The sequence below is a fragment of the Haliotis rufescens genome, unplaced genomic scaffold (genome assembly GCF_023055435.1).
Source record: "Haliotis rufescens isolate VD_foot unplaced genomic scaffold, xgHalRufe1.0.p SCAF_4, whole genome shotgun sequence".
Taxonomy (NCBI): domain Eukaryota; kingdom Metazoa; phylum Mollusca; class Gastropoda; order Lepetellida; family Haliotidae; genus Haliotis; species Haliotis rufescens.
Window position 1 is genome coordinate 31122846 of NW_025964112.1, and position 14606 is coordinate 31137451.

The 14606-nt window shown below is 41.4% G+C and overlaps 1 protein-coding gene across 6 annotated transcripts in view; it reads left to right on the plus strand.

The window, feature by feature from the left end:
- The first annotated feature begins 3563 nt into the window (after window positions 1–3563).
- Window positions 3564–14606, plus strand: part of LOC124149538 (adhesion G protein-coupled receptor L2-like) — a 71513-nt gene continuing 60470 nt past the window's right edge. For all 6 annotated transcript variants that reach the window (XR_006863118.1, XM_046521210.2, XM_046521207.2 and 3 more), the window contains exons 1-2: window positions 3564–3701; window positions 13533–13608. Coding sequence is in view for 5 of the 6 variants with exons in the window: in XM_046521210.2 (XP_046377166.1) it covers window positions 13545–13608 (64 nt within the window). In the remaining variant the exon portion in view is untranslated. The remainder of the gene's footprint in view (window positions 3702–13532; window positions 13609–14606) is intronic.

Consider the following 14606-nt stretch of genomic DNA (forward strand, 5'->3'; position numbering starts at 1 on the left):
TACACAATGAGGGAACTGCACCATTGTACATCAAAAGCTACACAGTGCAGGAACTGCTTCCTAATACATCAACAGCTTCACAGTGCAGGAACTGCTTCCTAATACATCAACAGCTACACAGTTAAGGAACTGCTTCCTAATACAGCACCAGCTTCACAGTGAGGGAACTGCTTCATTATACATCAACAGCTACACAGTGAGGGAACTGCTTCATTATACATCAACAGCTACACAATGCAGGAACTGCTTCCTAATACATCAACAGCTACACAGTGAAGGAACTGATTCATTATACATCAACATCTACACAGTGCAGGAACTGATTCCTAATACATCAACAGGAACTGCTTCCTAATACAGCACCAGCTACTCAGTGAAGGAAGTGCTTCATTATAAATCAACAGCTACACAGTGAAGGAACTGCTTCCTTATACAGCACCAGCTTCACTGTGAAGGAACTGTTTCAAAATACATCAACAGCTACACAGTGCAGGTACCGTTTTAAAATACATGACCTGGTATATGGTGCAGGAACTGCTTCATAATACATCATCTGCTACTTGGCGTAGGAACTGTTTCATAATACATCACCTCCTATAGGATGCAGGAACTGCTTCATTATACATCACCTGCTATACGATGCAGGAACTGCTTCATAAAGCATCACCTGCTATATGATGCACCACTTGGTACTTTGTGTAGGAACTGCTTCATAATACATCTCTTGGTACTTTGTGTAGGAACTGCTTCATAATGCACCACTTGGTACTTTGTGTAGGAACTGCTTCATAATGCAGTTGCTACATGCCCCAATAAAGACATACACGTAATGCATTACCTGACACATACTTTCTGATGTATTACTATACACATACATGATTATATGCGTCAATACATCAGTATATCAGCATGCAATGTGACGTGACACCACTATGTATCACCACTTCCGTCGACATATGACAAGAGGCCGGGCATGTCGTGAGGGATTGTTGACGAGTGTGCTTGTTTTAATACAACACATACCTCATACAGTCTCACGCTTTACACAATACACCCACACATAAGTATGTGACATTGCACATTACCTGAACCACAAACGAAGTACCTACTTAAAGTTGTTAGAATCACGTTTGCTAGCGCGCAAATATGTTTCGAATTTATTTCGCCTGGTACAGTTCTTAGGTTCTTGTAACCTACCTAAGTTAAATTGTGTGTTGTTTTAATGAATCACTCGGCGATAAAGTCTTGCCCCGATAAACCAATGATTGATACTGTGAGCAACTACATATATCACGACAGACTGATTGAGTCTGGGCATGGAAGCTGGTAGTAGACAGCATGGACAACGATCACACCGTCAGAGACTTTGTTATACAATGAGCCAGATCGCACAAAATAACCACCCCATCTTCTTCAATCAAGTCAACCATGGGGCTGTGGACTCCTGTACTCGGGATGTTTTACCTATAATTCTTCGTGACCTTTTTAAAACGTGTAACACGCATTAGCTGACCGTGCATAGAGTACACTATGTGAGAACATTAGCCATTATCTTCTTGTATAATTGTAGGAGAGTGAGTGAGTGAGTTGGGTTTAACGCCGCTTTTAACAGTATTCCAGTTATATCGCGGCGTGTCAGCTTTATGTGGGAGGAAAGCCGAAGTGATGCAGGTCTCAGACGTTTACCACTTCGGTGAAACCCACGAGCACGGGTATGGTGCTGACAAACCTAGAAACATAATTGGGGCGAACCGGGATTCGAACCCACAATCATAGGTTTCTGGCGTGCCCAAGGGACGCAACTCTGCACAGCGAATCGCGGCGCCTTAGACGACTAGGCCACCCGTGCCCCCAATTGTAGGAGATGACAAACGAATAATAACCACGGCCATCCATGGCGTGCATGTATACATGATGTGGAAAACAGGTCAGTCCTGGAATTGCAGGAAATGATATGTTTGTGGCAACCACATGTCGTGAGCATATCAAACAAACCCATGCATATCCTTCGTCCAGGGGGTAGATGCCACTTTTCTTGCAACCAATCGTACAGATAACCTCGATTGTTCTGTAATATTCTTGTAAAACATCGTTTAGAAATCTATGGCGGGATTATTGATAATTCTGAAAGATATGGGGTGTTTGTTAGAACGGAGGCCCGTTGTTTGTCCAGGCCCAGCATGCCATGGAACAATGCATACAGCGCGGACCAGGCGGGCCAGTCAATGGTCTCCGCACAATGCGCCACGGAATTGCGTGACCGGAAGCTGGGCTGAGGTGGAGCATTTCCCTCGAGTATTGTTCCAGCAAATTCCGATGATTTATCAAGTTTACGGATTTCTTTATCACAATGTAACTGTGTTAAACGTTTGCTTAACACGGGGATGATCTATCTGTACCACATCTGGCAGAAGTATGCGACAACACGTCTTGGTAAAAGGACGTTATTTGTTCTGTTTTTTATGTTCTGTAAGGAAGTAGAAATGTGAGGTACATGTGACGTTCTGTCGACTACAAGATATATATATCAGTGACTCATACTACTGTACCGAGTAAACTGAATGTAAATGTAAACTTGGTCGCGAGATAAGTACTTTTCATGTCGGCTAAGATTTAGAAACGATTCCGATCACAAATGACGAAGGTTTCTCCAAAGTGATGAGGCCTTGTAAGAGTTATGTAGACTAGAGACGTAAACAAGTTGACAAACTAAACATATGTAATAGCGTTTATACGTCTATCATTAACATAAATACCTTCAATAATTTAATTATTTTAACTGACACGTCAACAGTGTTTATACGTCAATCATTGACATAAATACATTCAATAATTTAATTATTTTAACTGACACGTCAACAGTGTTTATACGTCAATCATTAATATAAAAACATTCATTAATTCAATTATTATAACTGATACGTGCAACAGTGTTTAAGTTTTAATCATTAATACGAAAACATTCAATAATTCAATTTAGACCACGGGGTGACTCTTCCCTGCTACTGATAATTCGTTGAATATGTAAGCGTGGGTCAAAGGTAATGCATGTTCTTAACTCATTACAGTTTTGATAGGGAGAATAATGCGATGCTATTGGGAGATGTATGAACATTGAAGCTCTCATATTCATTCCTATTACGGGAATATGTGCTCTTCTTGATAGCTATATGTACAAGTAGAAGTTGGATATACACAAGAGATAACAAAGAGGGCCTAAAACTATGTACTCAGTTAAACTTCCTCTCAGACGAGAGAAATCTAATCGATTCTACATATATATTGAACAATAAAACAAAAACCTCCAAATTCGTATACTATCATGATACATATACATAGTATTACTAAATATACACAGCCTGCACCATAGAATACTATATGAATGAATATGAACTATATGTGTTCATAATCATTCGCAATATGCAGATAACAAAACGAGTGGTAATAATTAACGAGCAGCCTACATGTGAGTGAAAGTAGGTTACACCGCCGTCACTGTTCTGTGTTAAGTTGGGCACAGGCGACAGACCGCACGGGTTACCTACCTGTAGTCGCCGCACACCGCCGTATCTGCTTGACCTGCTGCCCTGTACCAGTTGGACAATCTCAACATTTCACGTTTCAGTCTCGGATAATTCAGCCAGATCAACAATTTACGTATAATTATCACCACCTTACGCCGTAGGAAGTGCAGCGTTCAGGTGAGCAATTTAGATGTCTTATAGTTACATATTCACGGAAACTTAGGCATTAACTGCAAAAGTGTTGATTGCACCTGACATTTTAAGTACGGGTACATGGTATCTTATCAGCACGCCATAACGGTGATAAAGCTGTATAAATAGAACCGATCGATAGGTTAACCACTACGAAATGTGATTGATATATATCGAGAAAGTAACTAAATTATAAACAGTCATATATCAGGTTCCACGTTGTATGCTCGCTTGTTCCTTGTGTATTCGTTATATTTTTTAAAATGAAATATTATTCTGCACTTGTTTTGTCTTCCTGCCTGTTCAAGGTGATATGTCCCCTTGTCCCTCTTCTTTGCATCTTTGTAGTACAAGGTAACATGTCGTGTCTGAAAGAGCAATGCTGCCGTACAGAGCAACAATGCAGTAGTTTGAGAACGTCTGTCATTTTGTAAGGTTTTACATTGTGGTTAGACCCCACCAACACAACAGTGGTTAGAAGAATGAAAACATCTTTTCAGCTAACTAGAACAAGGCGTGTGAAGCCTTTTGTTAATATTGACAGTTACCAGGTAGTACAAACACTATCTCTGTCTTGTTTAGCTCACATAAACATCATCACGTGGGGCTGGCAGTCTCCCCACCCTCTGTTTCTGGCGTTCCGCTCATCATACATTGCATGCCCCCCCCCCCCCCCCCCCCCCCCCCCCCCCCCCCCTGTATACATCATAGAGGTATGTGCGATGTACCTGCAGGAAACTACTGTCGTTATGAGGTCATCACATGCACAAGTAAAAGACTTATTCGACATAAATGGGTTTTTTTAAATTTGTTGTGCTGACTGTTTCTTTAATGATGTTCTCGCCCAGTAGAGGTCCAGGCATGTACACTGTGAGTGGTAGACATAGTCGGAACAGCAACTCTGATGTGTGGCCGACAGTAGGCACTTGCCACCATGGTTACCTCCGACAGTGGGCATAGGGAGCCTGGAACAGGCATATCGTGTGATATTCCATACAATTGGGTGACTCTTGCTGATATGGCTTCCAGGTAGCGCATGACTTTGAATTGATTTCGACAGTAGACACAGAAGATTCTGTGCGGGGACACAAGCCTCGATACTTCTGTTATCAGAACGTGGGGCTCGTGCTAATATTGACTCCCAGTCCTGTAACAGACAAAACAGCACATTACCAGGTCTCCTATGACCTTTGCTCTAAGGACAAACGTTACGCTCCTATAAGAGCCCGAAAGGGGATCAACTGTTGCAAGTGTTACCCCACCCCCTCCGACCCCTGCCCTTACTGGATCTGCGGTGTGCAAATGTCAAAATCGTCACCAAGAAAAACCTATTTAGTTTCCACTTCAGCTATTTGGGGGGTTGAATATACCTGGCCAATGTTACATATGCACCTCATTGCCTCACTTCGTGGTAATCAAACTTTTGTCAGTAGAAGTCACTACCTGTGGAGTACATACTTATTGACGTCAACATTCCAACGGAAGATAACGAAGAACTTTTTACGCGTCTCCGTACAGTAAATACCATGGGGAAGACAGTAAAGGTAGCGAGTGATACTCTACACTATATAGTTAGTACCGAGGGTGACAATTGGATATGTAGAGTTTTTATGCGTCACTATATAGTTAGCACCGAGGGTGACAATTGGATATGCAGAGTTTATATGCGTCACTATATAGTTAGTACCGAGGGTGACGATTGGATAGGTAGAGTTTACATGCGTCACCATGAAGTTAGTACCGAGGGTGACAATTGGATAGGTAGAGTTTTTATGCGTCACTATATAGTTAGCACCGAGGGTGACAATTGGATAGGTAGAGTTTATATCTGTCACTATATAGTTAGTTCCAAGGGTGACGATTGGATAGGTAGAGTTTACATGCGTCACCATGTAGTTAGTACCGAGGGTGACAATTGGATATGTAGAGTTTATATGCGTCACTATATAGTTAGTTCCAAGGGTGACAATTGGATAGGTAGAGTTTATATGCGTCACTATATAGTTAGTTCCAAGGGTGACGATTGGATAGGGAGACGTAATATACGTCACTATATAGTTAGTTCCAAGGGTGACGATTGGATAGGTAGAGTTTATATGCGTCACCATGTTGTTAGTACCGAGGGTGACAATTGGATATGTAGAGTTTATATCTGTCACTATATAGTTAGTTCCAAGGGTGACGATTGGATAGGTAGAGTTTATATGCGTCACTATATAGTTAGCACCGAGGGTGACAATTGGATATGTAGAGTTTTTATACGTCACTATATAGTTAGCACCGAGGGTGACAATTGGATAGGTAGAGTTTATATGCGTCACTATATAGTTAGCACCGAGGGTGACAATTGGATTTGTAGAGTTTATATGCGTCACTATATAGTTAGTTCCAAGGGTGACGATTGGATAGGTAGACGTAATATACGTCACTATATAGTTAGTTCCAAGGGTGACGATTGGATAGGTAGAGTTTATATGCGTCACCATGTAGTTAGTACCGAGGGTGACAATTGGATAGGTAGAGTTTATATGCGTCACTATATAGTTAGCACCGAGGGTGACAATTGGATAGGTAGAGTTTATATGCGTCACTATATAGTTAGTTCCAAGGGTGACGATTGGATAGGTAGACGTAATATACGTCACTATATAGTTAGTTCCAAGGGTGACGATTGGATAGGTAGAGTTTACATGCGTCACCATGTAGTTAGCACCGAGGGTGACAATTGGATAGGTAGAATTTATGTGCGTCACTATTGAGTTAGTACCGAGGGTGACGATTGGGTAGAGGTAATATGCGTCACTATATAACTGTGACAAGAAATAAACTGACGTTACCAACGATATTTCTAGGATAAAATATGACCAACACAATTTGAAGCGGCAATAACAATTGTATTGTAGAAATTCATCATTCAGAACAGTAAAATGCGAATTTACTAATTCAACAACAAAGTCCTTGACCTTCAACAGGGAAATTTCTTGACAAGGGGTCATTCGTCCAGTATTCGATTAACAACATTGGTTACAACTTTAAGGTGACGACGGCCCAGACCGTTCAATACGGGATATGACCGCCATGAGCGGCAATGCATCTTTGAATGCGGCGTCGAACTGAGTAGACAAGCGACCTCACATCGACTGCAGGTATCCGATTCCATTCCTCATGGAGGGCAACGATCAACGCTTGTCTCGTGAAGGGAGGATGTTGACGTTTCCGAAGACGACGTCCCATCTGGTCCCAGAGATGTTCTATGGGTGACAGATCTGGTGATCGAGCTGGCCAGGGCAGGACAGTCACGTTGTTGGCGTTGAGGAAGTCTCTAGTAATACGGGGTTTATGAGGTGTGGCGTTACCTTGTTGGAACACCGTCCGTTGTTGACGCTGGATGAAAGGAAGAATCACTGGCCGTAAGATAATGTCAATGTAGCGTTGTGCTGTCAGATTGCCTTCGATGATGACAAGTTCCGTCTTCTCGTCCCCGCAAATGCCGCCCCAGACCATCACACTTCCGCCCCCGTAAGGTTCCACCTCCTGGACACAACAGGGAGCCGTACGTTCACCACGGCGTCGATAAACTCGCGTCCGCCCATCAGGTTTGAAGAGTATGAACCTGCTCTCGTCACTAAACAGCACTCGAAGCCATTCCCTTTGTTGCCATCGCTCAGTTTGCCTGCACTACGTCAATCTTGCACGTCGATGTTGACGGGTCAAGGTCATGCCCTTGAAAGGGCGATAAGCCCGGAGACCATAATGTCGTAGTCGTCTTGTCACTGTTTGTCTGCTGACCGGATGTCCTAAGCTGTTGACGTTACAGATGACGTCACAGCAAGAAATCTGTTCCTCAGATGAAGTAATCGTAAAAAGCGGTCATCCTGCGGGGTCGTGACCTTTGGTCTGCCACTCTGTGGTCTGTCTGCGGTTCTGCCAGTCTGTCGGAGACGTGCGACCAGTCTGGTAACGGTCATCTTGGAGCAGTTCATGTTAATGGCAACCGCTCTCCGTGTCGGTCACACCTGCAGCATACCTGTGGCTCTCTCTCTCTGGACAGCGGTCAGTCTTGGCATGTTCGTTGGTGTTAATCATCGCAACCAATGATAGGGAACAGATCCGTGCGTAATTTATACCCGGAAATTGCACGATAATTTGGGAAAGAATGTTTTAAAAAATTGCTGAAAAACACCAATATCTCCCAAAATCCGCAAAGCACGTGCAAAGAACGACAGAGAACATGAAGGCTGTATTCGTGAGATGTGTTCTTTACTGTTTTTGAACAGGTTGGCATCTTTGTTTCAAAGTGGCAAATTAGTTAATGTTGGTACCGTTTTGGCCGTCAGTTTAGAAGGCCTTTCAGTTACGTTAACACCAATATCGTAGCATAGAGAGCAATAAGATGTGTCCGTAACATTAACATTGATATTGAACCAGAGTGAGGAAATCGAGGTTTCCGTAACGTTAATATTGATATCTCGAAATAAGGCCTTTCCTTGAAGTTAGCAATGACATTGGGCTTTAACGAGAAATAAGGCCTTTCCTTGAAGTTAACAATGACACTGGGGTATACGAGAAATAAGGCCTTTCCTTGAAGTTAACAATGACATTGGGGTATAATGAGAAATAAGGCCTTTCCAAAAAGTCAACAATGGTATTGGGGTATAATGAGAAATAAGGCTTTTCCATAACGTCAACAATGGTATTGGGGTAAATGAGAAATAAGGCTTTTCCATAAAATCAACAATGGTATTGGTGTATAATGAGAAATAAGTCCTTTCCATAAAATCAACAATGGTATTGGGGTATAATGAGAAATAAGGCCTTTCCAAAAAGTCAACAATGGTATTAGTGTATAATGAGAAATAAGTCCTTTCCATAAAATCAACAATGGTATTGGGGTATAATGAGAAATAAGGCCTTTCCAAAAAGTCAACAATGGTATTGGGGTATAATAAGAAATAAGGCCTTTCCATAACGTCAACAATGGTATTGGGGTAAATGAGAAATAAGGCTTTTCCATAAAATCAACAATGGTATTGGTGTATAATGAGAAATAAGTACTTTCCATAAAATCAACAATGGTATTGAGGTATAACGAGAAATAAGGCCTTTCCATAAAGTCAACAATGGTATTGGGGTATACGAGAAATAAGGCTTTTCCATAAAGTCAACAATGATATTGGGGTATAATGAGAAATAAGGCCTTTCCAAAAAGTCAACAATGGTATTGGGGTATAATGAGAAATAAGGCCTTTCCAAAAAGTCAACAATGGTATTGGGGTATAATGAGAAATAAGGCCTTTCCATAACGTCAACAATGGTATTGGGGTAAATGAGAAATAAGGCTTTTCCATAAAATCAACAATGGTATTGGTGTATAATGAGAAATAAGTCCTTTCCATAAAATCAACAATGGTATTGGGGTATAATGAGAAATAAGGCCTTTCCAAAAAGTCAACAATGGTATTAGTGTATAATGAGAAATAAGTCCTTTCCATAAAATCAACAATGGTATTGGGGTATAACGAGAAATAAGGCCTTTCCATAAAGTCAACAATGGTATTGGGGTAATAATGAAAAATAAGGCCTTCTCATAACGTCAACAATGGTATTGGGGTATACGAGAAGTAAGGCCTTTCCATAAAGTCAACAATGGTATTGGAATAAGGCCTTCCATTACTTTAACATTGATATCGAAGTGTGTGTCTAACAGACTACTGTGAGTGACAAAACTGACGAGTACAATGTGTTTCAGTGTGACAGTGTTGACAGCACTATTCCAAGGATATCATAAACATGTCAGTCATGCGCTCCAGTTGTAATCTGAACATAACACCACGTGTCAACATTCACAAACACTGAAATTACATGTTCCCATGTTCATCTGTTTTAAACGTTTTTAATAACAATTACTTGCCCTGCAATTACAATTGCTTGGAATAGAATGTTGCGATATCCGAATGTATAGGTTTTCCATTGCAAGAAACATCTCCCTGCATGTGTCAACTGTGAAACCATACCCCCCACCCACCAGATGGAATACAAATGTATAGATAATAGCCAGTACTAATCTATACTGTTTTGACAAGCACGAATATCTGGATTGTTTTTTGTTTTTGTTTTATATATTCAATACACCAGTACACTTATACACCAGATGAAATCACTTGTTTATTTTTTTTACTTATGAGTATCCTTGAAAGGATTACATAGCGATACATAAGGGTATAAGACAGAGGGACAGAACGATACACTGTGGAAATTAGCGCGGCACACCGGCTTTTATGTTTATACCTCCGTAAACGCAAATACATATTTATGCCAATTCGTATCAATGTATAAGTCAACAATAACTTCACAGACTGCTTCGTAAATCAGTAACACAACCGCAGACAACACGAAGTGACATTGTTCATCGCAATAATCTAACCCAAGTCCCACCCTACTATCAGCCAATCATACATGGAGATCAGTGCGATACATACAGATCAGTACGATACATACAGATCAGTGCGATACATACAGATCAATGCGATACATACAGATCAATGCGATACATACTGATCAGTGCGATACATACAGATCAGTGCGATACATAGGATCAGTAAGATACATATGATCAGTGCGATACATACAGATCAATGCGATACATACAGATCAGTGCGATACATACAGATCAATGCGATACATAGGATCAGTACGATACATACAGATCAATGCGATACATACAGATCAGTGCGATACATACAGATCAGTGCGATACATACAGATCAGTGCGATACATACAGATCAGTACGATACATACAGATCAGTGCGATACATACATTCAGTGCGATACATAGGATCAGTACGATACATAGGATCAGTGCGATACATACAGATCAATGCGATACAAACAGATCAGTGCGATACATACAGATCAGTGCGATACATACAGATCAGTACGATACATACAGATCAGTGCGATACATACAGATCAGTGCGATACATAGGATCAGTATGATACATAGGATCAGTGCGATACATACAGATCAGTGCGATACATACAGATCAATGCGATACATAGGATCAGTACGATACATAGGATCAGTACGATACATACAGATCAGTGCGATACATAGGATCAGTACGATACATAGGATCAGTACGATATATTGAGATGAGTACGATAGACAGGGGTTAGTACGACATATGGGATCAGTACGATACTTTGAGGTGAGTACAATATATAGGGGGTTAGTACGATATATGGGATCAGTACGATACATTGAGGTGAGTACAATATATAGGGGGTTAGTACGATATATGGGATCAGTACGATACATTGAGATGAGTACGGTAGACAGGGGTTAGTACGATATGTGGGATCTGTACGATACATTGAGATGAGTACGGTAGACAGGGGTTAGTACGATATATGGGATCAGTGCGATACATTGAGATGAGTACGATAGACAGGAGTTAGTACGATATATGGGATCAGTACGATACATTGAGATGAGTACGGTAGACAGGGGTTAGTACGATATGTGGGATCATTACGATATATGGGATCAGTACGATACATTGAGATGAGTACGATAGACAGGGGTTAGTACGATATATGGGATCATTACGATACATGGGATCAGTTCGATACATTGAGATGAGTACGATAGACAGGGGTTAGTACGATATATGGGATCAGTACGATACATTGAGATATGTACGGTTGACAGGGGTTAGTACGATATATGGGATCAGTACGATATATGGGATCAGTACGATACATTGAGATGAGCACGGGAGACAGGGGTTAGTACGATATATGGGATCAGTACGATACATTGAGATGAGTACGGTAGACAGGGGTTAGTACGATATATGGGATCAGTGCGATACATTGAGATGAGTGCGGAAGACAGGGGTTAGTACGATATGTGGGATCAGAACGATACATTGAGATGGACACGGTAGACAGGGGTTAGTACGATATGTGGGATCAGTACGATACATTGAGATGAGTACGGTAGACAGGGGTTAGTACGATATATGGGATCAGTACGATACATTGAGATGAGTACGGTAGACAGGGGTTAGTACGATATATGGGATCAGTGCGATACATTGAGATGAGTGCGGAAGACAGGGGTTAGTACGATATGTGGGATCAGTACGATACATTGAGATGAGTACGGTAGACAGGGGTTAGTACGATATATGGGATCAGTGCGATACATTGATATGAGTACAATAGACAGGGGTTAGTACGATATGTGGGATCAGTACGATACATTGAGATGAGTACGATAGACAGGGGTTAGTACGATATGTGGGATCAGTACGATACATTGAGATGAGTACGGTAGACAGGGGTTAGTACGATATATGGGATCAGTACGATACATTGAGATGAGTACGGGAGACAGGGGTTAGTACGATATGTGGGATCAGTACGATACATTGAGATGAGTACGATAGACAGGGTTTAGTACGATATGTGGGATCAGTACGATACATTGAGATGAGTACGGTAGACAGGGGTTAGTACGATATGTGGGATCAGCACGATACATTGAGATGAGTGCGGAAGACAGGGGTTAGTACGATATGTGGGATCAGTACGATACATTGAGATGAGTACGGTAGACAGGGGTTAGTACGATATATGGGATCAGTGCGATACATTGATATGAGTACAATAGACAGGGGTTAGTACGATATGTGGGATCAGTACGATACATTGAGATGAGTACGATAGACAGGGGTTAGTACGATATGTGGGATCAGTACGATACATTGAGATGAGTACGGTAGACAGGGGCTAGTACGATATATGGGATCAGTACGATACATTGAGATGAGTACGGGAGACAGGGGTTAGTACGATATGTGGGATCAGTACGATACATTGAGATGAGTACGATAGACAGGGTTTAGTACGATATGTGGGATCAGTACGATACATTGAGATGAGTACGGTAGACAGGGGTTAGTACGATATGTGGGATCAGCACGATACATTGAGTTGAGTACGGTTGACAGGAGTTAGTACGATATATGGGATAATTACGATATATGGGATCAGTACGATACATTGAGATGAGTACGGTAGACAGGGGTTAGTACGATATATGGGATCATTATGATATATGGGATCAGTACGATACATTGAGATGAGTACGGTAGACAGGGGTTAGTACGATATATGGGATCAGTACGATATATGGGATCAGTACGATACATTGAGATGAGTACGGTAGACAGGGCTTAGTACGATATATGAGATCAGTACGATATATGGGATCAGTTCGATACATTGAGATGAGTACGGGAGACAGGGGTTAGTACGATATATGGGATCAGTACGATACATTGAGATGAGTACGGTAGACAGGGGTTAGTACGATATATGGGATCAGTACGATACATTGAGATGAGTACGGTAGACAGGGGTTAGTACGATATATGGGATCAGTACGATACATTGAGATGAGTACGGTAGACAGGGGTTAGTACGATATATGGGATCAGTACGATACATTAAGATGAGTACGGGAGACAGGGGTTTGTACGATATATAATAGATCAGTGCGATACATTTGGTCAGTAGGAAACAAAGGGGTCAGTACGAAATATCGCTATCAGTACGAAACATAGGGTCGGAACAAACACATGGGATTGCTGGGTACACATGAATAAAGAAAGATACACAGAGGTCAGAAGGGATTGATCGGTGCACAGGAGTTGATAGCGACAGTTTTACTGATGACATTTTAGACTTTTGTCAGAGCTAACGCACGATACAACTTATTGTAATTATGTGCTTGTCCATTGTTGCAGCGGTCTACTGCAATGAGGGTCCAGTCCTGTGCCGCCCTGCTGTTCATAGCGTCGACCCTCGTCTGGCGGGGAGCAGGTAACACCACCGGACCGGGGAGATAGACAAGGGAGAGCCAGTACCAAAACCTGTGTGTGCAGCTCAGGACTGTATATAATTTTGTTGCCTATCATTGCGTACTTGCTAATGACGAAAACAGTTAAAACACGCTAATGCAGACACTTTTTTATATACTGGGCACGGGTAACACATAATAAAAGGAGTAATTGAAAGAACGCTTAGATGGTATTTGCTAAAAAACGTCAAGTGTAGCAAACTGGGTGGACCTGTTTTTGGAACAGGAAGGTTTGCGCTTGGATCTTGGTATATTTTAGGGATTGGCGTTGTTCCCACTCTACTGAATAATATCGCTTTGAACGCATCAGCTAATGAAGAACGAACTGCTGGGTGGTTGTAAGTATTGTGAACAACCATGTGACCTTTATGTGGCACTTCCAGTTCCAAATATGTATGTTTTGAAAATTATCTATTTGCGGGAATGGCGATAGCGGGAATAAGAAATTGGGTCTTCTAATTATTTCATGCCAATCGATGGAAGCAAATGACACACAGTTGTAGATAGTGATATGATGTGGTGTGCATGTAAGCAGCATGACTTGGTTGATGAGTGTTACTATATGCTTAAACGTGATTACGTTTAAACACATGACTTTCATCTGTTAATGTTATTGTTAATCTGCTGTTTATCCCCCCACCCCCCCACCCCCCACGCACAAACACACATACACACACATATACACACATACACACACATACATATATATATTATAAGCTGTGATAAGCAGCAGATTAAACAATAAGATATCACTTGGTTCTACTCTTTCACACTTCCGAACAGTGTAAGAATCTCCATCGAAAAGTCGCTCAAGCAAAATAACAAAAGTTGTTATCCATGAAGTTGTTGGTTTTCCTATTTACTCACCGACTTCCAGAATGTCAACCAAACAGTTATTATATTACTTAGTAGATCTAGTAGCATCCAGATACGTAGAGCTGATTGTACCGAAAGGCCTAGT